At 33.8% G+C, this 24,115-nt stretch overlaps 1 protein-coding gene across 1 annotated transcript; it reads right to left on the minus strand.

Moving 5' to 3' along the window:
- Nucleotides 1-21,270: 21,270 nt before the first annotated feature.
- LOC134856152 (uncharacterized) lies at nt 21,271-23,610 on the minus strand. The gene has a single exon (XM_063872517.1). It carries the CDS (start codon nt 23,205-23,207, stop codon nt 21,438-21,440), a length of 1,770 nt encoding a protein of 589 aa, XP_063728587.1. The 5' UTR covers nt 23,208-23,610; the 3' UTR covers nt 21,271-21,437.
- Nucleotides 23,611-24,115: the final 505 nt, after the last annotated feature.

The following is a 24,115-nucleotide window of genomic DNA, read 5'->3' on the forward strand; positions in this document are numbered from 1 at the left end:
TTAGATGTCCACCAGGTTGTCCATTGCTTTTTTCAAAATTAACTGGTATATAGGATGTTCCTTCGTTTGGAGGATGACCTGTGGCATATGGGTCGATTTTTACTTTTCCAGTGGTCATGTCGAATCCTTTTTCGTATTCAACTAATATTTCAGAGTATTGTGTTCTGTGAAGTGGATTCCTGTATTTACATGCAAGTTCTGTTTCTTGATATATTTGAAAACGTGTCAATTTATTTTCTATATTGTCAATGTTTCTAAAATTAGAACTTAGTTTTCGTGATGGATGGACTTGTTCATATGGAATTGATTGTATGAAATATTTTTCGTGAAATTTTATCATACGAGCGTGTATTTTTGCTACTTGAAATGTTGTACATGTATCTTCGGGGAACCAAACAATTGTTGCTTGTGTTCTTGTTGTAGGGTCGCAATAACCTTGATCATTTTTACAAGGTAATCGGATTCCTTGATAGATCATTGTATTATCAGATAAATCTCGTGTGAGTTGTATTTTTTCGAGTTGTATTTTCCAATCGAAAAACATTATTTCTTGGTATCCTTTATTTTTCGTGTCTGCTTTGCAGTTCGATGGGTTATTTATACCAATGTGTGGTATCCAATGTTTATCATGTAGGTCATAGGTTAATCGTCCGTGTGCGCCGTTATACGGGTATTTGTCGTCTAATTTTATATGTCCTTGGTGTCTTTCAAGTTGTGATTGATGTACGGAGTCTGAAAAAACTTGAAAGTTAACTAACTTTCTTTCGGAGTTTTTATTTTGTGTGATGTTTAGTCTAAGTAATTCATTCTTACAATCGTCGGGATTGAGATGTAAAAGACGTTCTATATTACTCTGATAGAATGATTCATGGTCAAGTCGGTTTTTGTTTCCGTTGGAGACTTGTGAACAATGTACTTTCTTTTCGGAAAATGTCGCTGTGAATTTATAACCTGTAACTGTTGTTGCTCGGGCTTTTGAATAGAGTGTTGCTATTACATTTGTGGTTTCTATAGCTTGTGGTTCTGTTTCACATTGTGATACTTGATTTATTGCATATTTGTGTAGTGTTTTTTGTTCATTTTCTTCGCAATCGTAATGTGTTACTAATAAGTCTTGTGGTCCTGTACGGGGGGAAGGGTTTATGTTTTGATTTGAGGTTACTAGAAAAAGGAGTTGGAAAAAAATTAATAATTTTAGAATATACATGTGTATGATAATCCTGAGTATGGATTATAAAATGTGATGTAACCAATTGTGTTTTTGGTATATCTGTCGTATTTATATATTACTTCAGTAGTTATAAACGGTGGTGGTAGTGATTGAGCTGTTATATTTGGTGGGTTTAATGGGTAGGGATGTTGGTTGATATTGTTTAATTTAACTGTGATTTCAAATTTTAATTGTAAACTGTTTTGTTGGAGTATTTGAATATTGTGATCACGGATATCGTTGTGAATATCTTGGCGATATTGTAATCTATTAAGCGCCCAGTTATGAAGGCGGTTACTTTCTTGATGTTGTCCAAATAATGGTGGAGGTGCTGTGAATGTATTCCAATCTAATCTTAAAGGAATATTTGTTAATGATTGTTCTTGGTATCTTGCGTCGAGGTTGTTTGGAAAAGTTAAGTTAAAAGGTGTCGGTGAGATTTGACTAATTGATGGTGTTGATGGGAGTGATAATGTTTCGGGTAGTGATGAAGATGTTGTATCTGTAGAAATGTCTATGGGGTCATTGACTAAATTTGGTTCACCTTGTGTGAATGAATGTGTAGTCCAATATGGCAGTCGTGATGTTAGGTTTGGGGGGTTAAAAGGATTTTCTCGTGCTTGTTCAGATGTTGGTGTTGAACCTAAGTAATCTGAGGGTAGGCTTGAAGTGCTTCGTTGTGAAAAAAGTGTAGGAGTTTCTGGTGTGATACCAGTGGTGTTTTCTGGAGTGGTTTGTGATGGTGATTGAGGTATTTCGAAATGAACTCGGGGAGTTTGAAAATTTCTATTTCGTCGAGGATGTATAATTTGTCTATTTATTTCTGTTGTGTTTTGGTTTTGACTAAGGTTTCGTATTCTACTTAGTTCTTGTGGTAGTGTTGGGTAAAGATTATATGTTGGTTCACTTAGAGATGCTTGTCGTTGAACTGGTTCTAGTGGTTCAGATAAACGAGCGTGCCGTTCTTCAAAAGTGTATGGATTATCTTGAAAAGAAATTCGTGTAGATGTTTGAGAATTTTGAGTATTTGAAGGTGGTGTTGGGTTATCTTGGGATGATGTCGGTGAAGACTGACTCTGTGACTGTTGGGTAGCAATTTTTGATGGATTTTTGGGTTATTACTTTATTGGGAAGGTTTATGTTTATTATAGTATTCTTCCAAAAAAATAATTAGGAAAATTGTTGCTAGGGCAAATGTGATGATTGCTTTCTTTATACATTTACATATTGTCAAAATGAGGGATGATAAAAATGTTATGAAAATTACAAACAATAAAAAAATATCAGTTCTACTGAAAATTGTTCGTATCATTTAGACAAGTTGTTGAAATCGTACCTGTGGATATATTCAAGGGTTTTGGAAAGTTGAAGGAATAGTTCGAGAATAGTGTAGAAAATTAAAAAAATGTTACAAAAAATGATTAGGATTATTAGAAAAGATTCAAGTATATCAAAAAGAAATATTATAAAGGCTTCAAGTATTGAAAAAAAATGTTTAAAATTTATAAGTATTTGAGCAACTGTTTGAGAGAAGAGCATTTAAGAAATGATCTCTTGGTCGATTATTTTTTGCTGTTTGGGGCGATTTTCAAGTGTGGTCGGAATATTTATTAGTTTTTTGACAAATGGGTTGAGTTTTGTAAAAAATTGTTGGGGGCAATTTTTATGGTGATCGGGAGGTCGTCTTTTTCTTTATTTTTGTTTGTCAAATGATCCGGGGTATGGTGAGATTTTTATACTTTAGGCTAATTAAAATGTTCATTTTGTTACTTTAGGCTAAGTTATCAAATTTGTTTTGGGGGTATTCGTGGTCTGAGTTGGGGAAATATTGTTGATCTTTGGGTTATTAGATAAGGGAGGGGTACGGTATTATGGTGATATTTATTTTAGTTGTCAAGTTGGAGTGGTTTGCTTATTTTTGACCTGGAGGTCGTAAAGTTATAGTTATAGATGTGCCTGGAGTTCTAGATTATTCGTCTAATTGATCTTAGTTTGAGTTAGAGAAAGTGGCGGATTGGATGAATCCTATTGGTCTATTTTGAACTAGAATTATTGCGTACTTGTGAGCATGTTATTTTGAAAAATTGAAATGAAAAATGTTACGGAGGTTTCAAGATTGTGAAGTATAAAGTTTAAAATTACTTTTTAAATTCTACTTTCTTTAATATTTTAGATTGGGGGATGAACATTTTGTAGTTTTTACGTGGTTGATTTCGGAGTCTTGTTGTTTTTCTATGTTCTGATTTGTCTATTTCTTCTTGGGGTATTACTTGTTCTGTCATTTTTCTATTTTTTCTTTGCTTTTGGGATTCTTTATGGTCTAGATTTTTTGTAGTGTTTTTGGTGGCGGTTGGTTTTGTGTTTTGAGTTTCGGTGGGGTTATCATTTTGTTCTGTATTTTTCAGATGTGGTTCGTTTTGAACTATTTTTAATCCTGTGAAAGAATATAATTGGGTCAATTCGCGGAGTGCGTATTCTTTTGGGTAGTAAGGTAATAGGTTGTTTCGATGCTGAACGATTTCTTTTTTATTTGAGTCGGTAATTTTATATGTGACATCAGTGGGTCTTGCAATTATTTGGTATGGTCCTTTTCGGAGGGGTTGTAATTTTTTAGAAATTCCTTTTTGAGTATTAAAATTAGGTATCAGAACAAATGTTCCATTTTTAATTCGGAAGCTGGTGTAAAACGTGAATTGATTTGTTCATTAATGTTTTGTCTTTGTAATAACTTTTTTGTTACTTTTTGGTAAATTTCATTGTGTTTCTTATCTCTATTTAAAATCCATTCGGTGTGTGTACCGGAGGCTAATTTAAGAATTTGTGGGTGATGAAAATGATCTTCATCGTGTGTATGTAAAGGTAGGTTATAACAAATTGAATCTTTATTTGGTTGACAATAACCTTGTGCGTTTTTATGGGAATTTGCTGTAAACATTATTGGTTTGCGTGGCTTTTGGTTAAAAACCATTTCGTATGGTGACATTCTAGAGTTGTCGTAATTTGTGAATTATATGCTAAGGGAAATAATTTTACATCTGCTGACCATTCGGTATATTTTGTATCATTTCCGTTGATGATACATCTAAGATATTCTTGTAGTGAACGGTTCATACCTTCGACTAAGCCGTTTGTCCAAGGTGCATGAGATGTACGTGGTTTGTGTTTAATGTTGTATAAATGACATAGTGTTATTATTTCATTATTTATGAATTCTGTACCGTTGTCTGTGACTAAAATTTCTGGTAGTCCAAATTTTGCTGTCCAGTGTTCATAAAGTGTCGTATATGCGTAATAAGCGTTACAATGTGGTACTGGGTTAAGTGCTACATAGTGTGTGAATGCGTCAACAATTACCATAATGTAGGAATTTCCTTCTGATGAGGGTGAAATTGGGCCTTTAGTATCAAATGAGATACGGTGGTTAAAGTACAAACTTTGTCCTTTAAAATCTTGTTTTTGTGCTATTTGTTTTTGATTTGGGTAAGGTTTATTTAGTTGACATACTATACAATCATTGCATAGTACTTTTATCCAGATTGGTGCATTTGGGAAGTAAAAATTTTGTATAAAATTTGAATATGTTTTTTCTGATCCAGAATGTCCTTTAATATTTTGAGTATGTGAGATATTAAAAGCGATGAGAATCATACTTAAAGGAAGACAGGGGACTGTGGATTCGTTTAAGTTGTACTCTAAAAGGTCTGTAGTTTCATTAATTGTTGTGTAATTAAATTTGCGAAAATATCGGAGGAGTGTCTTGTTGCCTAGTATGGTTGAATCTGCTTTGGTAGGTTTAGTTTTATATTTGTGCCATGATTTTAGTTGTCGAATTATTGGGTCAAGATTTTGGTATTGTTTTAGTGTTGAAATTGTAATTGTTTCTGTTGGAGGGAGAAAAATGTTTTCAATTTCGAATTTAGATAAGGGTATTGTATCTAATGGGTCATGGAGGTCGAAAACTTGATTTATTGTGTATTTCGAATCGGTTGTTGGTGGTCCTGATAAATTTATTTTATCAGTTAAATTTTCTTTTTCTATTAGTGGAAAATGGTCTTTTTTAGTTTGGTGTTGTTTTGTTCGTTTTTGTTGGGTGTTATTTTTTATCCATTGAGAATATGGAATTGGTTTAAAAGTTGATGTTCCAAGTAGGTCAACTTCATAATGATTATTTTGACAATCTAAATAAAGTGGGAAATGTTGTAAACTATTTATTTGTGATTGTTCAATATCAGTTTTCACTGCATATTTGCATTCTAATCGGGGTGATGTTTCGTTTTCTGCAAGGTAGAATTTTATGTTTTTGGGTATTTCAACTGTTGTTTTTCGTGTAAGTAATTCAGGTGGTGTATTTCGACTTAAGGTATCTGGTAATGCAAGATTTTTTCCTGCAGTCCAAACTATATGTAAGTTTGGAAATTTCATTAGAATTAGTTGAAATCTGTAAACACGGTGGTTTGGATTAGATTTCTGTGTGAAAAGAAAAATGATTGGTTTATGGTCTGTGAATAAAACTGTGGGATGTTTTGATCCAAGTATCAGAAATTCATATTCTGTCAGTGTATATATTATGGCTGTACATTCTCTCATTAGAGTTGAGAGTCGTAGCTCTGCTTGAGTGAATAATCGGGAATTTGCTGATATTAGGTTCATTTTATTCGTACCATTATGTGATTGTAATAGTGCTGCGCCGATGCCAAAGTTCGAAGCATCGCACATTGCATAAAATGGTTGATCAGGGTCTGGAATTGTGTTTGAAATTTGTTCAGTTAAAAGTTTCTTTATTTCTTCGAATCGTGCTTGATGTTCTGTATTCCATTCAAAATTATTTTGTTGTCTAAGGATGTTGTAAAATGGTCGTAGATATAATTGCATTTTATAAACATATTTACTTAAAAAGTTTAACATTCCAAGGAATTCTTGGATTTTCTTTTTATTTGTTGGTGGTTGAAGTTTTTGAATAGCGTCAATGCGTGATTTCAGTGGAGTGATTGTTTTTCTTTCTATGTTATGTCCTAAGAATTTAACTCTTGTCAAAAAGAAGTGTGATTTATCGGGTGCTGCCTTCAGATTTTCGTTCTGAAGTATTTGGTGATATTTTTCTAAAACATTGAACATTTCGTCTTTTGTTTGTGATTGCATAAAAACATCGTCTAGATAGGTGATTGCGTTTTTCTTGAGTATGAGTGGTCTAAAAATTTTGCTCATAAAAGCTGAAAATGCTGCTGGTCCTATGGATATTCCATAGAATAAGCGGTTGAATTCATATTGTTGGTTTCCGATAACAAATTGTGTTAAACGTCGTGATTGTTCATCTAGTGGCATTTGATTGTATGCACTATTCATATCGGCGGTTGTAAAGTATTTGCCGTTTATTTTTGTTAAAATAACTTGTATTGGTTCAACGGGCCAATTACATTTTGATTCATCTATGAGTGAATTGAGGTATCTAGCGTCGAGAACGATTTTTAATGATTCTCCTTTAGCTAGAATGATAACGGGGTTGATGAATGTGTTGCCTTTTGGTTGTTCTTCTTTATTAACTGGTGATATAATATTGTACTGTTCTAAAATATCGAGTAATCTGTTTACTTTATCATGTAAGTGAATTGGTACTTTACTTGCTCTTTGTTTTTTGAAAACTGCGTCTGGTTTTAACGGGAGATGTAGTGATGAACTGATTTTGCCAACATCGAATTTTGATGTTGCATAGACTGTTGAATATTTAATTAGCTGTTTGGCTAACTTTTCGAATTCGTCTTGTGTTATTTGTGAATGTTGGAAATTAAACATTGTTAAAAATTTCTGTTGGTCTTCTGTGTAGTTACTGATGTTGAATGTAGGTTTGAAATATGGGGTTTTTGTGAAGTAATCTGTATTTCTGTTTTCGTGATTTATTATGTTGTTTATCGATAATTCTTCATTAAGAATTGTAGATTGACAAATATCTAATAATTGAAGTATATTATTTACGCGATAGGCTTTTTCGTGTATTGGTGATATTGTGGCGTTGGTTTCACAATATCCTAAAAGTCCTAAAGGTAATGTTACTTGGTAAGGTGTGTTGTTATAAACATGTAAGGAAATAATATCTGAATTCGAATTTTTCAAATATTTTATTGAAGAGATTGTGATTTTGAAAAATTTATGAATAGGTTTGAATTCAAAATCTGACATATAAAATTTTTGTTTGTTTTGTTCTTTATCATATTGGTGAACTTGTTTAATTGAAAAATTATAGATGTTTCCTGATAGTGGTTTCAGGTGTTTTCTTTGTTGGTTAAATATCGGGTAGAATTTTGAAAAGAATGGTGGTTGTTTATTTAATCTTTGAAAAAATGTTAAGGATGTTTCTTTTGTTTTTGTATACTTATCTTTGATTAATATTTTACTATTTAGTATGTTAATTGTTGGTATATACTTTGAAATAAATGGTATTCCAATGATATTATATTTAATATCAGTGATATGGAATATTTGTTTAAATGGCTTATTTAAGATTTTGCTTTGCTCCATCGTTCTGGTGGGGAGGAGAAATAATTGGATTTTTCCGTAGTTTATCAATGTTGATCCTTGTGCTGTTGCTAGTTTACTAGAGGTTTCAAGAGGCGTTAGCTTTGGGTGTAAAGTTTTTATTTCATTCCATGTGGGAATGTTTATTATGTTTGATTCTGCTCCTGAATCAATTAAAAAATCGATTTCAAGGTCTGGTGGTTGAAATTCTTTGTTTCTTGGGCTTTCTAAGAGAAATGGTAATGTCCAGATTTTTTCTTTGGGTTGTTCTTTTTGTATATTTTGATAGATGTGGTTTGTATTTAAGCATTTTGTTTTGACATTTTGATTGGGTTGATTTGTAGTATTTTTTGCATTTGTTTCTTGCGTTGTTGGTGTGGAATTTATGGGTGTAGTGTAATAATTTTGAAGAAATTCTGATTGATTTTCATATATGTGTGATGATAAGGGTTGTTCATATATGACAGATTCATAGTCATTCTCGACTTTTATCATATTGATAGAAAGAGTGTTTTCTGTGTCACTTTCTGAATCTGATGATGTACAGTTTATTTGATTGAGTTGTAACGTATCAGTTACTGTGTCATCAATACCTGGAGGGTCTGATGTTGTTTCAGGGTTAGCTTGTACTTGATTGATTTGTCTTTGATGTTTAGGTGTACTGCTTCTATGACGATTATTAGAGTTATTATAGTGATTATTATTCCGGTGTGGTGATTGGGAATAATTTCTATAACGATTATTATAACTTGAATGTCGGTTTTGTGAATTATTTCGCGATCTATTTTGATAATTGCTGTTTGGTCTGTTATAGTTCGATCTATTATATGAGTTATTCCTTGATCGATTGTTCGGGTAATTCTGGTTTCGGTTGTTTGAATAACTTCTATTTCGATTATAGGAGTAGTTTCTATTCCTATTGTATGATGAATTTCGTGATTGGTTGTTTGGATAGTAATTATTTCTTGATTGGGAATTAGATCTAGAAACAAATTGTGTTGTGTTTGAATTAGATCTGGAGTAGTTATTTCTACTATTTGGTCTATTGTAGTGATTTTGTGATGAATTTTGCGTGTTTCTTCGTTCTGGCGATCTTCCTCTATAACTTGAGTTATATGGGGATTGATTTCTTGTATAGCTTGTATTGTTCGGAAGTGGTTTTCCTGAACTGTTGTTGCTGTAGACTGTTTTGTTCGGTAGATTTTGATCTTTTTTCATGTATTGATAAAATGACTTATTTGGTTCTTTGTATTTGTGAGGTTTATTTTGACTATCTTGCTGTTTTTGTCTACATTCGGAAATACTATGTCCGTACCGTCGGCAATAATTACACCATTTTTTGAAAGATGGTTTGCCTTTAAAGTTTGGGTTCTTTTCGTAAATATTGAGTATTTCAGTGATTTTTTCGACGAGATCTGTGTCTGATTCTTGTATATTATTAATATTAGTGGAAGTTGTTTCAATTCTGTTTACGTATTGTAATTTCAGATTTTCCGTTTCTTCTAGTTTCATCGTGATTTCTGCTTGTTCTAGTTTGTCTACTAGTTTTCTAAAATCTAAATCGGGTTCTCGAATTGAAGAAGGATGGGATGCTCTCTTTTTTATTGCTATTTTCCTTAATTGTGGTGTTAAGGTCATCATTAAGATTTCTGTCATCTTTGTGTTTTTATAGTCGTGTGTATTTAGTGAATATGCTTTTCGAACTAGTGTTTCGATTCTTACTGCTAATTGCTTGATGGTTTCGTTTGGTAATCTGCGAATTTCATTACATAAAACTCTTTGTTGTTGTTTGTTTCTTTCGGAGTCAAACATTTTTGAAAATTCTTGTGTAAATCTTTTCCAGTTTGATTTTATTTCTAGAGGTAGTACTGAAAACCATTTTTGGGCTGCGCCATCTAAGGTTGTTTGTATCAACGCTGTGCGTCGATGTATCCAGTTTTGATGTAGTGGCGTATTAATTGGTTCAGGTCCAATGTTTAAAATCGGGTTTGCTGTTACTGCATTTGAATAATCTTCTACAGAGTATTCAGGGTCTGTTCCTGTGAAAACCATTAAAGGTTTGTTTGATGTTATTGATGATCCACCCATAAGGTATGGATTCATTGTCATTTGTAATGATTCTGCTGCATTTGGCATTTGAGAAAAATTTGAAAGTTGGTTTCTTGTTATTTCATGTTGTTGAAGATAATATGGGAGTGGTATTTCATTTTGCATTTGTGATGGTTGATACGAGTGTGCAGTCATTGGATTTTGTTGTTGAATTGGTTGAAAAGATTGTGTATTAATTGGATTTTGTTGCTGAATTGGTTGTTGATGTTGTGCATCTATTGGTTGTGGAGAAAAATTCCTATGATTTGTACGTGTTTTCTGTATTCCTTGTCCACGATATTCTTGAGTATATGGTGCAAATATGTCTGGTTGTAAAAAATCATCATCTGAGGATAAATAATCCATTTGATAAGATGTTTGTTTTTTATTTTTATTTTGTTGAAAAAATGGGTAATTTTCACTGTGATCCTGTGGAGGATTTGTTTGAAAATTTTTGGAATTATATTGGGCCGTTGGGTTATCCCAGTTTCGAGGTTTTGTATATTGATTAAAATTTCTTCGTGGTTGGTAATTTGTTTTCGATGGATGTGTATAATTATAATTGTGGTCTGCAAAGTTATTTTTATTGAATGTTTTGCGTGATTTTGATGGTATTGTCATGGGTCTATATGTTTGGTAATCCATATGTGAATATTTTGGAGCAACCGAAGGTTTAACGGTTGATTGTAAGGTTACTTGTGTTTGTGAAAGATTTGTATTTCTTGGTGTTGTTAAATTCGGGCGTATTGGTGAAATACTTTGTTGTGTAGTTGTTGTGTGTACAATTTCTTCATTTATGAAGTGTGATGGTGTCTGTATATCTTGTTGAGTAAGATTCCTAGTTCCATTGAGGTTTTCGTTGTGTATGACTGTAGAGTTTAAACTATTATTTTGTGTATCGGGTAAAAATGTATTATAGTTTAATGGTGTTGCGTCAATGGTTAAGGGTATTACTCTTACATAATCTCTTATGTAAGATATTGTACCTATTGCTTGACTTGAGATTGATTGTGGAAAACTTATAAATGCGGGATGAGACCATTCGGGGTCCCAGACATAGTCTGATTGTTCTGTGATAGCGGTATCATCGTTCGAATTTTGGGGTCTAAAATTTTTTCTTGCTTGTGCAATTAAATCAATATTGTGTGTGAAATAATCTATTATGAACCATGCCAAAATTTTTTGTAAATCGTGTTTTGTATGTTGTGAAACGTCGTCTTTCGTGAAATTTTCTTTAATGATGTTTAAATAACTAGAGAGTAGTGTGATTTCATGTCGTACTCTTAAATATTTAGATGTTTCTGTCGGTGAGACATTTGTTATTGGGATTTCGTTTTCTAATATCGAAATATAACTATATATTATTGCGAAAACTTCATTGGTGAAAATGGAGTTTGCTCTTTGTGAGTTATGGTATTGGATGCTTTTTATATATTCTGAAAAAACTTTTGAAAATTGTAAATCAAGATCGTCTGTTTGAATTGTATATTTTCTATTATTATGGTTTGGTGAGGTGAATTCTATGGAGTAGATTCCATACTGTTGTGTTATGTTGCATATATCTTTTAGATAGTGATCTATGATTTGTCTTTTGATTTTTACATCGGGGAACTCTGTTTTACATGGACTGATTCCGGGTTCAAATAAATTTACGAGTAAATTTTGACAAAATATGTGTTGTCCTCTATCAGTATCTGCATCTACTATAAAAGGAAAGATTTCATCATCATCTGGAGTTTCGTCACCTGGGGTGTGCGTTGAACTCATTTTTCCGTTCGATGACTGTTAATATGTAATTATTAATGTGTCGAATTGGTTGATTCCAATTGTATAAATGTACTGGTTTGTGTTTATACTGCTTTTTTATTCTTCTTTTTCCTCTTTGTGATGAATTTGAAGTTGTTTCTGAGTCAGAAAAATATAGTTGATCGTGAAGTGGGCAATTTTTATCTATTGATTCTTTTAGTTTGTAAAGTTCGTCTAAACTGTTGGTTTCTGATTCTGAAAATGCGTTTCGATTTTTTGAAAATCTTTTTCGTGTTATTTGTCTTTGTTTTGTTATTATTTTTCTCTTTAGTGTTTGTCGTTTTGTGCGAATGCATCCAACTGTTTGTGTATGAGGTGTGATTACAAGGTCGTATTTTTTGTTATCTATTTCACAATTGTGTAAAACGATTGTTTGTTTATTTCCCAGGTTTTTAAATGACATAAGGTTTTAGGATGACGGATGCAAAAAGGTGTTAAGTGAATTCCAATTGCTTAAACTGTTAGTCCTTACGATTTTTTGGTTAGCTTAACCTGGGTCTATTTGTTCAGGGTTGGAGAGAAAAGTATATCGATTCCGAAGAATGATTTTTACTTTCTCGTGACTAGTATAAGCTAAGGTGTTAACTTACTTAATCTTACTTAGGGGTAGTGATTGTGTTCAAGGGTTGGAGAATAGTAAATCGATCCACAAGGTTCAGGTATAATTAGAACGCGAGTAGTTCGTTAGATACTATTTTAAACTTACTAAGTCTAAAATTTATCCTGGGTCTGGTAAGAGGGGGGGTCAAGTGAAGGATGAATAACCGAAGTTCTTCACTGTTTATCCTAATTTGAATGATTAGTTTTGTTTAAAAATTTCTATTAGTCCTGGGTTTTTAGAAAGGGTTGGATAGTGAATCGACGTTTGAGGTCGTTAGACACTAGTTAAGTGGGCGGGGGAGAACAAAGTTGTTCTGTTTGATCCAAGGATAAGCCTTGATGATCAAGTTTGAAATTTAATTAAGTAGAAAATGATTTAAGATCCAAGGATAAGCCTTGATGATCTGATTTTAAATTAAATGACTTTAAGTTTTAATAAAATTTTAAATGTGTGTAAAGGAAAGATTTAGTGTTTTATGATGTTAGTGAGTTGATGATTGCTGTTATGTTTTAGGTGATGAAGCTGGAACAACAGGATGATTTATGATTACTAACCATTTATTGTCATGCTACTAATTTTTATTTTTATTTTCCAATAAATATTTTTCAAACATGTTTTATATGATACTGCAGAATTTAAGAAAACGATCTGAGATCTTTTTATCAATCGTTATTGTATAATATTAATTTTGTTTAGCGCCTGAAATGATTTTGAAGAGTAACTTCAAGGTTTTATGTTTGCAAATGGAAATCTAAATTCATTGCAAGTAGTATTCGAAATATAAAAGTTTGTTCTGGCTTTTGCCGAACTATCATATAACTATACGGCAAGTTTCTACTTTGTCGTATGTCGTCTTTGGTTCGAGGTCTTCTTCCAATTCCGGGTAGTTCTGTTATGGTTCGGAATATTGGCTCTGATCTATTGAGTCGGAGAGACATTTCAATTAAATTATTGTCGTATAACATTTTGTAAATGTTTTTGTCTAATTTCTAATCTATTTTGGTTAATTCTAATCTAGTAAGGTCTTGTTCGAGACTTATGGTCGCACCAGATGAGTTAGAGCTGGTATGTATAACTCATAGAGTAATTTCGGATAGGGTACACCGTCTGCTCGTCACGCTATCTTATTTTCGGCCGGATAGATTCGTGCAACTTCTTAGTCTAATACCGATCCTAATCTTACTCTTATACTATCTAGTCTCAGGTTGTTTAACTAGTCTCTGCTAGGCTCAATAGATCTAGGGTATACTGGTTTATTGCGGCTGCTGAAGTACTCGGGAGAGTGCAACTAATTTCTAAGTTAAATTCAAATCTCTCTGGTGCTGAAATTACAAGTAACTTCAGCACTTACAAATAAGTGGGTTGTTAGTTAGATGGATCATGATTGGTTAATATTAAATACTTTACATTGGTAAAACATTTAATTTATCCAATCATAAAATATAGTTTAGATCAGGTTCCACCATTCATCCTTGCTTAAACACCACTACTTTTTCTTAATAAGTTTTTGTTTTGCATTAATAAAATTTTTGCATGCCCTCATTTTGATTTTATTCTGACGCTTTTATTTTCTGTATGACCTTGAAATGAACTAAAAGCAATCTCCAATTGGCATAGGGTTTTATGTAATTCTGAACATACCATTTTCCTTATCTTGAAATAAACCGAAAATGACAAGTTAGTTTATCTTTATCGAATCTATTCCAATTTTTTGGTGCATAACAAAGATAACCCACAATATTTATCATCGGTGAAAACCAAAAAAAGTGTTTCGACTTTCGAAGAACACGAAGGAACAGAAAAAAAACTTAAAAGACCGAAAGTGTTATAGCTACCATCTGAAAAGTATCCCGCCAATGCATTGCCAAACGTACACCGAAGACTTACTTGTTAAGGAAAATTGTAAAAGCACACGTTTTGGCACGCTGTCACTCTCTTGTAGAAAAGTGTTTTTTTTTATTAAGACAAGCACAGAAATAACCAGCTGGATAAAACCATTACATTTTCTTCCCAATTGGTATTGGTTTGCTTTAGGGCTGGGGTTATTTAGACATTTTTTTCTGCTCTGTCACAAAAGAGATATGAAATTTTGCGTGGCTTGAGTAGAAGAGGTTAAGACTCTACATTGCCGTTTGATCAATTTGAGCAACCAAATATTTTTTAGTTTTTTTAGAGCTTGAAATAATTACTGGCTCCGCGGAAAAATAATCAAACTGATGATAACAATCATTTTTGTTTGCACCTAATGGAGCTAGTGTAGAAGTAAACGGAATTTCTAGATTTGCTTGGTAAGGTGAATTGTAAAACAGCCCCTTTTGTTCAAAATTCTGTAATTTGAAAAGGTAAACATAGAGTAGATATGATAAAAAAAAATTTCAATGAAAATTTTCAGGAAATTAGACAGTTGGATAGAAAATTATTATTTACTTTTTAATTGGTACTGGTTTACTTAAAGATTGGGGTTACTTAGAATTTGTTACTTAGAGCAGTTTTATTTACTAGAGCTTGATTTAAAGATGTGATGCTGAAATTTAACCGAAGTAAAGATAAAAACACGTTTAGATTAGACAGTCGAAGCCACAGTAAAAATGGTTGCAATTTGAGCCACCAAACTGAGAGTACATAGGCGTTGTAATGTGAGCCCAATTTCAAAAATTAATTACCGTATGGTTGACTTTAAAGAAAAAAGTGGAGGTTTAAAATGAGCAATTGATCCAATATTGGATATAGAGTTCAGACATTTTTTCAGTTTTCTGTTAACACGAAGAGTCATTCCGGGATTTTTTTGCAGTAGGTCTGCAAAATATATAAAAATAATTTGGATTTTTGCTTGTTCAACGGCCTTTTCAACTGATTACTCTAACAAACATCATACTTAAAAATGAGCTTTATTGAGGGGACAGAGCGTTAAAAAAGTTAAAATTTTGTCGGAACAATGGGTGAACAAGCGTGATACGATTTTTTTATGAGTTGGAATCCTAGATGGAATAGGCCGAAAAAGCCCCTACGTTTCAAATCTAAAAAAATCTAATTTCTCCAAAATCCAATTGAGGACTACATCAGAATCTTATCGAACCTTAACATCTGATACCAAGAAGATCCAACTAATTGCACAGCATCTTTCAACAGTAGGAAAACTTTTATCCGATATTAAAAGTTAGTTCTCAGAAGAATTGCTTGTCTTCAGATGACTTGTTTCTGGGATAGTGTAATTCTACAGAAACAAGAATGTTTCAAAGTGTTTTTACCGGTTTCTTGAAAAAAAAAGAAAAAAAAGTTTATATTTGGACATCAAACTGCATAAATCAGGTTACTATTGCAAAATGGCTTCCCTTTTCCCTGTGACAATTTGAAAACTACTATGATTACGTCACTACGCTTTCAGTGTGAAATATTTCTCAATACATTTTTCTTTATTTTTCAACGTTTGAGTCAATAAAATCAACTGAATTAATTTAGCAAACTGTTCGTGTCCTTCTTTTTTTTTAGGTTGTAGACTATTAAGAAAACTGAACACATCATGTGGCTATCTCAGTAAATCTTGGTTACATAGTTTGTTTTGTCGGTCATGCCAAATCTGTTTGATTTTACAATCACATTTTTTTGCTTTCATGAAAAAAGCTCAAAATGAAAATAATAACGGTTTGCGAACTGAATTTTGTTCAACTTTTTTAAGCCAGCATACATTGTGAAAGTAGTGTCCATGAAACTATCTATGTCGTCAGTTATTCTTAGAGCAATCGACTAGCTGGTGCCTGGACTGCCGACCATAAAACAAACTGAAACGTCGGAAAACTACTCGAGCTTTGTTCGACACAGGATTTTGAACACGTTATCCAGGAAGCCTTTAAGTATGTTTATAACGTGGCGTCACCCCAGAGGCTAAGGTGTAGTCATTGATTATATCTTTTCCGGTCGGAACACGGTCTGGAGAGATATCAGAGCCAGTTGGAGAGGTAGTACCGGGCATCACTCAGATTATGCAAAACTAATCGGCGCGATCTTACTCACACCCCAAAGAACCAAGCAAAAGGCGGTTGATGGTCAATACTTTTTCAGAAAAAACTTAGAATGGAAGTCTCCTGGATTACGGTCGAAAATCAGTACACGTCTCATGTCGGCCCAAAGTCGCAAGCTCCTAAGATCAGAATACCGCCTGTCCCACTCTGACTCCGTTGAGATCTTCAATAGGAGTTAGTGTGCAGTGTCCATAACAAGTTACCGGATCAAGAAAGAGAATGTACATTCTGTGAGAATTTAGCTAGTGAACATTGTTTGGTTTTTCAAGAAAGAAGAAGTGCACACAAGCAAGTTCTGAACAACAGAACTGACGAGCTGGTTGCAAAAAGCAAAAGGATAAATTTGAAGTTCAACAAGTTGAGGAAGTTTGCCTAAAATGATATGTTGGAGAGCGGTTGGAAGGATTTCAAGACAAACGCGTCCTCGGAGAAATGCGTGAAGCGTATAAGGTTTCGAAGGAGACTGTTTGGTGAGAGTCAAATCACCAGTGACCTTTTTAATTGTTCAAGAAAAAATTGCTCAGGCCTCTCAAAAGGATTTTTGTCTGATAGTTGACTTGCTTCGAGAAAATTTATTTATACTTTGAGGGCGCAGTTGTACTCAATCTGATCAAAAAGGAAGCAGAACAGAACCGAACAATTACCGGAGAATTTTCTTTCTTGACCAAGGTGGCAAAGTGTTCGCAAAGGTGATTGCAAAAAGAGTAAAAAAAGTAGCTGCCCAACATCTCACTTTATCAATTTGGGTTCCAAAGTCGCAGGTCAACGGGCCCTGTTATCTTGGCAATTAGATGTTTGCTTCAAAGTAGGATTGAAAACCAGCAACCTCTTTCTATGACTTTCGTCGAACTGAAGAAGGCTTTTGATTTGAATGATACGAAAATGATGTTTATTGTGTTGAGGTTATTTTGGAAGCCCGGAAGATATCATCAGTGTGATTGAAGCGCTCCACACCAAAACCATCGGCAAGCTTATTACGAATAAATTTTTTGTAGTGAGCCGGGGGATGCAGCAAGGGTGCATATTGGTCCCATTGTTGTTTATCATCCTTTTTGATTTCCTACTAAGAAAGACCAGCGGTGAGAAAAGATTTTTTGCGTTTGCTGAAGATCTGGCTTTGATCTCTGAAAACAAAAAAAACCTACGAAGTCGCTGAAAGGGATGAAAAAAACCTTTGGATAAGCTCAATTAGAAATATCTGTCGAGAAAACTAAAAGCATTGTAATCATGACCGAAGACAAAACAGAGGTCCCTATCAATGTGCTCAGTGAACAGGTTGAACAGGTGAATCACTTTGAGTACCTTGGCAGCATCATATCATCTGGTGGCAGCGCTGACAAGGCTATCAGCGCTCGCATTTCTAAGACAAGGATAGCTTTGTTACAACTTAGACCGACCCTGTTTTCAAAAAAAATTTTACACTAAGGAGCACGGGTCTCCTCGTCGAGACTTTTCAAGGCCAGTTTTGCTTAATGGCATAGAGACTCTTGTTATCGGATTTACTGACTTGGTAGATAAAAAGAGGTTATACACCGTTCTGAAAAATGTGGCTGTGGCTAGAAAAGAGAAAAGATATGAGACTAAAAGAATTGAACGAAAAGGTAAAAGAACGCCAGTCGCACACCAACTTTGCAGGAGAAGGGTTGAAATGTACGGTTCCTTTAAAAACATCGGAGTCGATAGCTCGAATGATCTACTTGAAGATGGTAAAATTTAGGAAAAAGACTGAATTAGGCAGCTTGGAGCTCATCTTGACAACCTTGGGGCTCAAGACAAAGCGTGACCAGGATAACTGGTTGGCAAATCGGGCAACCAAACTTAAGATCACAGTTGGTGGGGATTTTAAAGCAAATGCTAATGATAATAGATCGCAAACAATTCAATGTGCCAATGAAAACTGTGGTAGAATGGTACATAGCAAAAAAAAAGATGAACAGGCATCTCAGAACCCTCAGAGATAATCACTCAGAACCCCCGGTCCAAACCTACGATAGTAGTGAACTTGAAACTGATAAAGGAATTGAAAGCATTATAGGAAACGAAATAACGGCAGAGATACCCCATTAGCCCAGCAACGGGAGGTCCACGAAAGGCAAATTCGACTGTCCTTTTTCCGACTGTAAAAAGACTTATATGTCTATGTCAGCGGTTGAACTAAACACATGCAAATTTGCCAACCACATGTGAATTTGTTCAGCCCATCAGAGTAAAATTGGCGTTGTCCTGCTGCGTACACTCAAGGTGCAATTATGCAGAATGTAGCATCATGACCACCACTGCTAACTCGGAAAGGTAGAACGGTTTCCCGGTGGTGTTTTTCATTTCGTTTGAATTAGTTCTAATGATTTGATAAAGCCAAAACCATTGCCCCTGGTCTTTACCAGCTCGGATGCAGATGGGAAATACTTAGTATCTATGTCTTTAAAATTTCTTTGAAGGTAACAACTACTCAAACAAAATAGAAGAAAGATTAACAGAACGGGTTAGCTTAAGCTCAGGGTTTATTAGGAGATCTTAGCCATGGTCTTAACGGAATGACTCTGATGGTCTGGTTTTTAGAAAATTGTTATAAGAGTCTTCCTCGATTTCTAAATAGTTTTTTAAATCCATACTGACCACCAGACGTTCCACTACAAACTGTTTTTCGATTTGTCACTATTTCACCAAGGGTGAAAAAAGAAAATTGATATTTGACTTTTTTGTAGAAACTGAAGCGCAACATTTTATGCATGGCATCAACTTTGAAAACACAATTTTGTTGAAAAATCAATTTCTTTTTCTATTAAAAGTTAAATTTTTAGTTGAGAAAAGCATAAAAGCATCCTAAAATTCACGATGTTTCTTCAGACTTCTCTGAAAAATAGGTTTTTTCACAGTTTTAATGATGATAGGATATTGAAACTGTCTTAATTTTTTTGACATTGTTTTTTTAAAAGAATTGTTGTAAATATTTTGAAAAACACAGTGTAAGCTTTATGTTTTTCCAGCGTACTTTGAATTCCTAAAATATATAATTTTAATCCAAATCAAACGAGAGCAAACCTTGGTATAAAGTTTCAAAAACAATTGTGATATATTAAAAAATCATTTATATAAAGACTTGTCTTTGACATGAATAAAAGCTAGCTCAAAATAGTTCTTTCTTTCTAGCCCAAAAAAAAATAAAGTAAATGACTTTCAGTAAATCTAGGAAGGAATTTGAATTAAGGTCGAAGTACTCAGAGCGATCGTTTCAGTTTCGTTGGTTTTCTTTTTTGTTTGTAGCCAGACATGGAGAAGGTATGAACTGCCACGTGACCGCATCCGCTGTCCCATAAGCCATTGAGTTCCCATAAGTTTCAAATAATCATGCTCAACAAATTCTGGCAGTAAAACAGAAAAATTTCATTCTGTGGGGCATTCGGTGGGTTTCGAAACTAGGTTACAAACGCGCTCATTTTTGTGGAGAGTTTTGAAATTTGTTAAGTTGCAATATCAAATCTCATTTCTCATTTGTCGGTAGGTGTTGCACTCAAAGTGGAACTATCATTAACTAATTGAGGATGAGACATTTTCGATATTAAGGACGTGATTGGTAAAATTATATCTATATGAGTGAACTATTTTGGTGTTTGGATTTTCGCAACATCATTATCGCTATTGGTATTAAGAACTTGCACGCAAAAATTGAACAGTGAATGGACTTAAATAAAGTTCTATTAATTTTTTTGTTCATAGTCTTTTCAATTGTGTGTCAAATACTGCTGCCATGACCTAATTACTGTAATTTAACGGTTAAGCAATGATAATTTTGACGCTTTCTCTCCTTTTTTTCAAAGCAACATTTTTCTACCAAACATGGTAACCTCAAAAAGTTTCAAAAGTCTAAATGGTGCGAATTTAGTACACGCAAACAAAATACGACAGTTTTTGCATGCCTGTTTTCTTTTTTCTACTGATTTTTATATTATGAATTTTAGTGAAAAAAATTGCACGGCAAATATTATCTTTGTTACAAAAAACGGTTTCAAAAATCTTGATTAAAAAGTTGAACACGTTTTTCTACAAAATTGTGCAAATGACGAGCGAAAAAAATAAAAAAGCGAGTCAGTCAAAAAGACGTTTTAAAAAGTCAGTGAAAAATTACCTGTCTGAAAAATAAAAAAAATAGACCAGCTATCCAACTATTGAGAAGGTAAAATTCCAACACCAAAGATTTTCTTCTAGCTTTTCGGTTGAATGAATAATTCAACAAAATAAAAATCAGTCAAAGAAATAAACACTAGCTAACCATAGAGTCGGTGAACAGGAAATGAAAAATAGAAAGCTAAAGATATTCGCGGTAAGTTTCATCCGATCGCTGAAGTTCTTGGTTTACGTAAGAAAATGAACTACAGTTTTATGACTTTTCTCCCTTAACTAGCACTATTTTAAATAATCAATAGTTTCGCCAAGAATAAAATCAGTTTAGATTTGAGAAAAGTAATGACTCACTTAAAATCCCAATTTTTGTGACGAGTGTTCGACTTGTATAATGAAACATAATTGCTTAGGATGCCCAAAAAAACTGAACTCAGACAAAAACATATTGCGTAGGATGGCTAAAAAGCAAGCCCGCAAGCAGTTTTAGTAAATTGATATCAAGTTTTTGATATCCAGTCTTTGAGGCTCGGCTTATTTGTTAGCAGTCAATAGCAATCATGGTATTGCCTGTCGCTACGCTCCTCTGGAACCCATACTGTTGTTTTGCTGACTGCTTTACAGTTTTAAAATTTCGTTGCATCGAAAACATATTGGGAAAACAAAACAATTAATATTCAAACAAATTTTTCAGCTTTTCCACTAAGTTTGTTTTTGCTATAACATTTTTTCATTGTGGCTAGATCTGATGTTTAGAGAGCTGAACTTGTTTGAAAAACTTTCGATTGAAATGAACTTTTTTGTAAACATCTAGAGAGCCTTCAAAATCATTTATTTCATAGAAGAGAACTATTTACGCAAACTTTATACATTCAAGAATATCATAAATAGTTTTGTTAAAATAAACTCACTGAAGATATTTGAAAAATTCACAAACTAGATTATGAGCTAAGTGCAAAAACTATAAATCTTAAACTTTTCAAGCCTTGCCAGTTTTAATCCGATAATTAGAAGCCTGCCATGACAAAACTAATTAGGCAATCAATGATCGAAGTTATAGAAAAAATAATATCTCCATAGGGTTTTAAGTTCGAACTGTATACTTGGTCGACAATACAACAGCTTTTGTTACTTTTCTACAATCAGGGTTAGCTTCTCTGTATATTTCTGCGCGTATACTTCTTGACTGCAGAAGATGAGAAGTCGTCACTTTTCTGACTTTTTCTTGTGACATTTGGTTAGATTCGCTAGCGCAAACTCGTTTCTGCTTCCATTGCATCTCCAGAATAAAACAAAAAAACTGGAGAACAACAAGAGCTTCGCCAAAAAAGAGAATACCAGTCAAGCCGTCTTCAATTTTCGACACAACTGCGGTCTTACAGCCTGCATCAAAAATACCATATGTGCCTTCGCCCAAAACATCACAATTTGGGAAATCAGGTTTGCAACATGATGATGGAATCAGTCCTGTAACGTTGCACCAGTCCGTATAATTGTTGATTCCACAGCACCCAAACTTATGTTGGAAATTATCCCAGGCAGTCCCGTTATTTTCTCTGTAGTTGTTTATTGAATCATTAAGCCAGCCTTCGACTCTCTCCTCGAAATAAGTTCCGCGTTTCAGATAAAGAGCTAGCAAAACAATTTGAAGAGCAATAGCAATTATATGCTGGATTAATGTCAATCCGATTATGACTAAGGATTTTCCCCGAACAAAACATCCATAAAAATCCAGAGCGAGTGTTGTATAAACCACAAAACTGAAAATGGTCGCCACGATACAGGCGATGAATCTCATTTCGTCCACCATGTGTTTGATATCCTCGATCAAACCGTTCTCGATTACACACCAGACAGTAATTATTAAGATTGAAACAAGGACTCCTTTGCCCCATCGAGTTGTGATTTTAGTGTCTAAGTCACCGTTGTCTTTTTCAATTTTTGTGGTGTAAGGTATGATGCAAATAAGAGGGTAGATCAGTGGGAACAGAATCAGAAAGCCATTAGAAACAAGTAGGAAACTAAACATAAGCAATTCAAATTTGTATGGATAGGTGCTATTTTCTCTTTTGTTTTGTTCTTGTTTTATGAAAAAACAATAGAAAACCCAAAAAATAGGCAAGAGCTGGATTGATGCCACAATGAATCCAGCATAGACTACAATACGTTTATAATCCTGGATTCCCGATTCTAACGAAGATTGACAGCCCACTTCGTAGACTTGCCCAGAAATCTTGTCTGAGTTGCAATGGGGGAAGTCTGGCCCGCAACAAATTGACTCTCTAGAGCGGTTTCGGGCGCAATCCGGAAACTCAGGCTTGCAGCATGACGGCGGTATTTTCAAATCGCTATTTTCCGACAAATCTGTGTAGTTGCTCACAACGCAGCAGTTATGTCGAATTTGATATACATTCCATGATTGAGGTAGCAAAGGCATGGTATCGATCAAAAACTGATCGAATTTTTCTTGATCAACTTCAAACGTTTGCTGCTTGAACCAGAAGATTAAATATATCTCGAATAATACTCCAAGTGCCTGAAGAACGCTAAACACAAACGGGTATGTCTTATTTTCCCCATATATTGCACCAATCCATCCAACCACAGAAAACCAGAGAATGGTTCCTATTATAGTTGGTGTGACAATTAATACATTTGGAGCGTACTCTAAAAAATTATCATCAATTACAAATACAGATAAATCTGACGCGAGACCAAGAATAAAGTAAAGACAAACGGCTAAAACACCGGAGGGAAACAAACAAAAAATAAAAGCAACGAAAAGTAATACTGCGTACAAGAAACACCAATTGAAAAATGTAACACTATCTCTCACACGTTTACAAATTTTCATAACTAGAAAAGGTTTAGTACTTTTACAAGCAATGGTAAAACAGAAGCAAAGTTTTACCAACAAGTATGATTATAAGTTGAGATGAATTAAGTTGGGTTAAAATCCAAATAGTAAGCGCTCATATAGTACTCAAACCAGAGGAAATTTATCTGAATTGTCAAAATGGATAAAACGGTTTGTAAAAAATTAATTGTGAGCAAACGTATTTAAAAAATTTTTCTTGCTGTAACCAGCCTGTGAAAAACCAGCAAACATGGTGGTTTGAAAAAACAGGCTACACAATGAAACACAAAACACACAACTGACAAAAACAATCTCAGTAAACTAAGACAGTAGGGAGATAGGATAAAAAACAGTCAGTAAAATCAAAACTGAATGCTTTCTTTTTGGTACGTATACGGGAAATGAATGCTTTCTTTTCAGTAAAATACAATGAAGAAAAAAAAACGCAAATGCAAATGTGTGCTTTTATCTGTTTTTCATACGCTTTTGTGATTCCCTCTTTTTTCTCAGTTTTTTCAGCTTTTTCCTTCTGCGATATTTTTATGCTTTCTTTTCACGGATTTTCAAACACAGTTTTCCTGTTCTTCGCTTTTTTGAGTAATAAAATCATAAAAACGTTGCTGCATCGAAGCAACTGCTTGATGAAATATAACAGAAAAATTACGAAGTAGACGTAAACGTTCCTGCATAAAAAAATTAGACAGTGCTTAACTGCTATATAGACAAGAAAGAAGCATAAAAATAACGAAACACCTGCTCGGTCAAATATCCCAAAATATAAAACGAAGGAGGCAGGTTATTTTCCACTTAATAAATGATACAATTGAATCGCTTTTTAGTTTTTGAATATTGTTTTTAATTTTCGTAAAATGCACCTTTAAAAAAATAGATGAACAATATACAAA

The sequence above is a fragment of the Symsagittifera roscoffensis genome, unplaced genomic scaffold, assembly GCF_963678635.1.
Source record: "Symsagittifera roscoffensis unplaced genomic scaffold, txSymRosc1.1 SCAFFOLD_388, whole genome shotgun sequence".
Classification (NCBI taxonomy): Eukaryota; Metazoa; Xenacoelomorpha; order Acoela; family Convolutidae; genus Symsagittifera; species Symsagittifera roscoffensis.

Bases quoted from the DNA above. Each gene is read 5' to 3' on its own strand.
- LOC134856152 (XM_063872517.1), bottom strand. From the start codon at position 23,207: ATGAAAATTTGTAAACGTGTGAGAGATAGTGTTACATTTTTCAATTGG.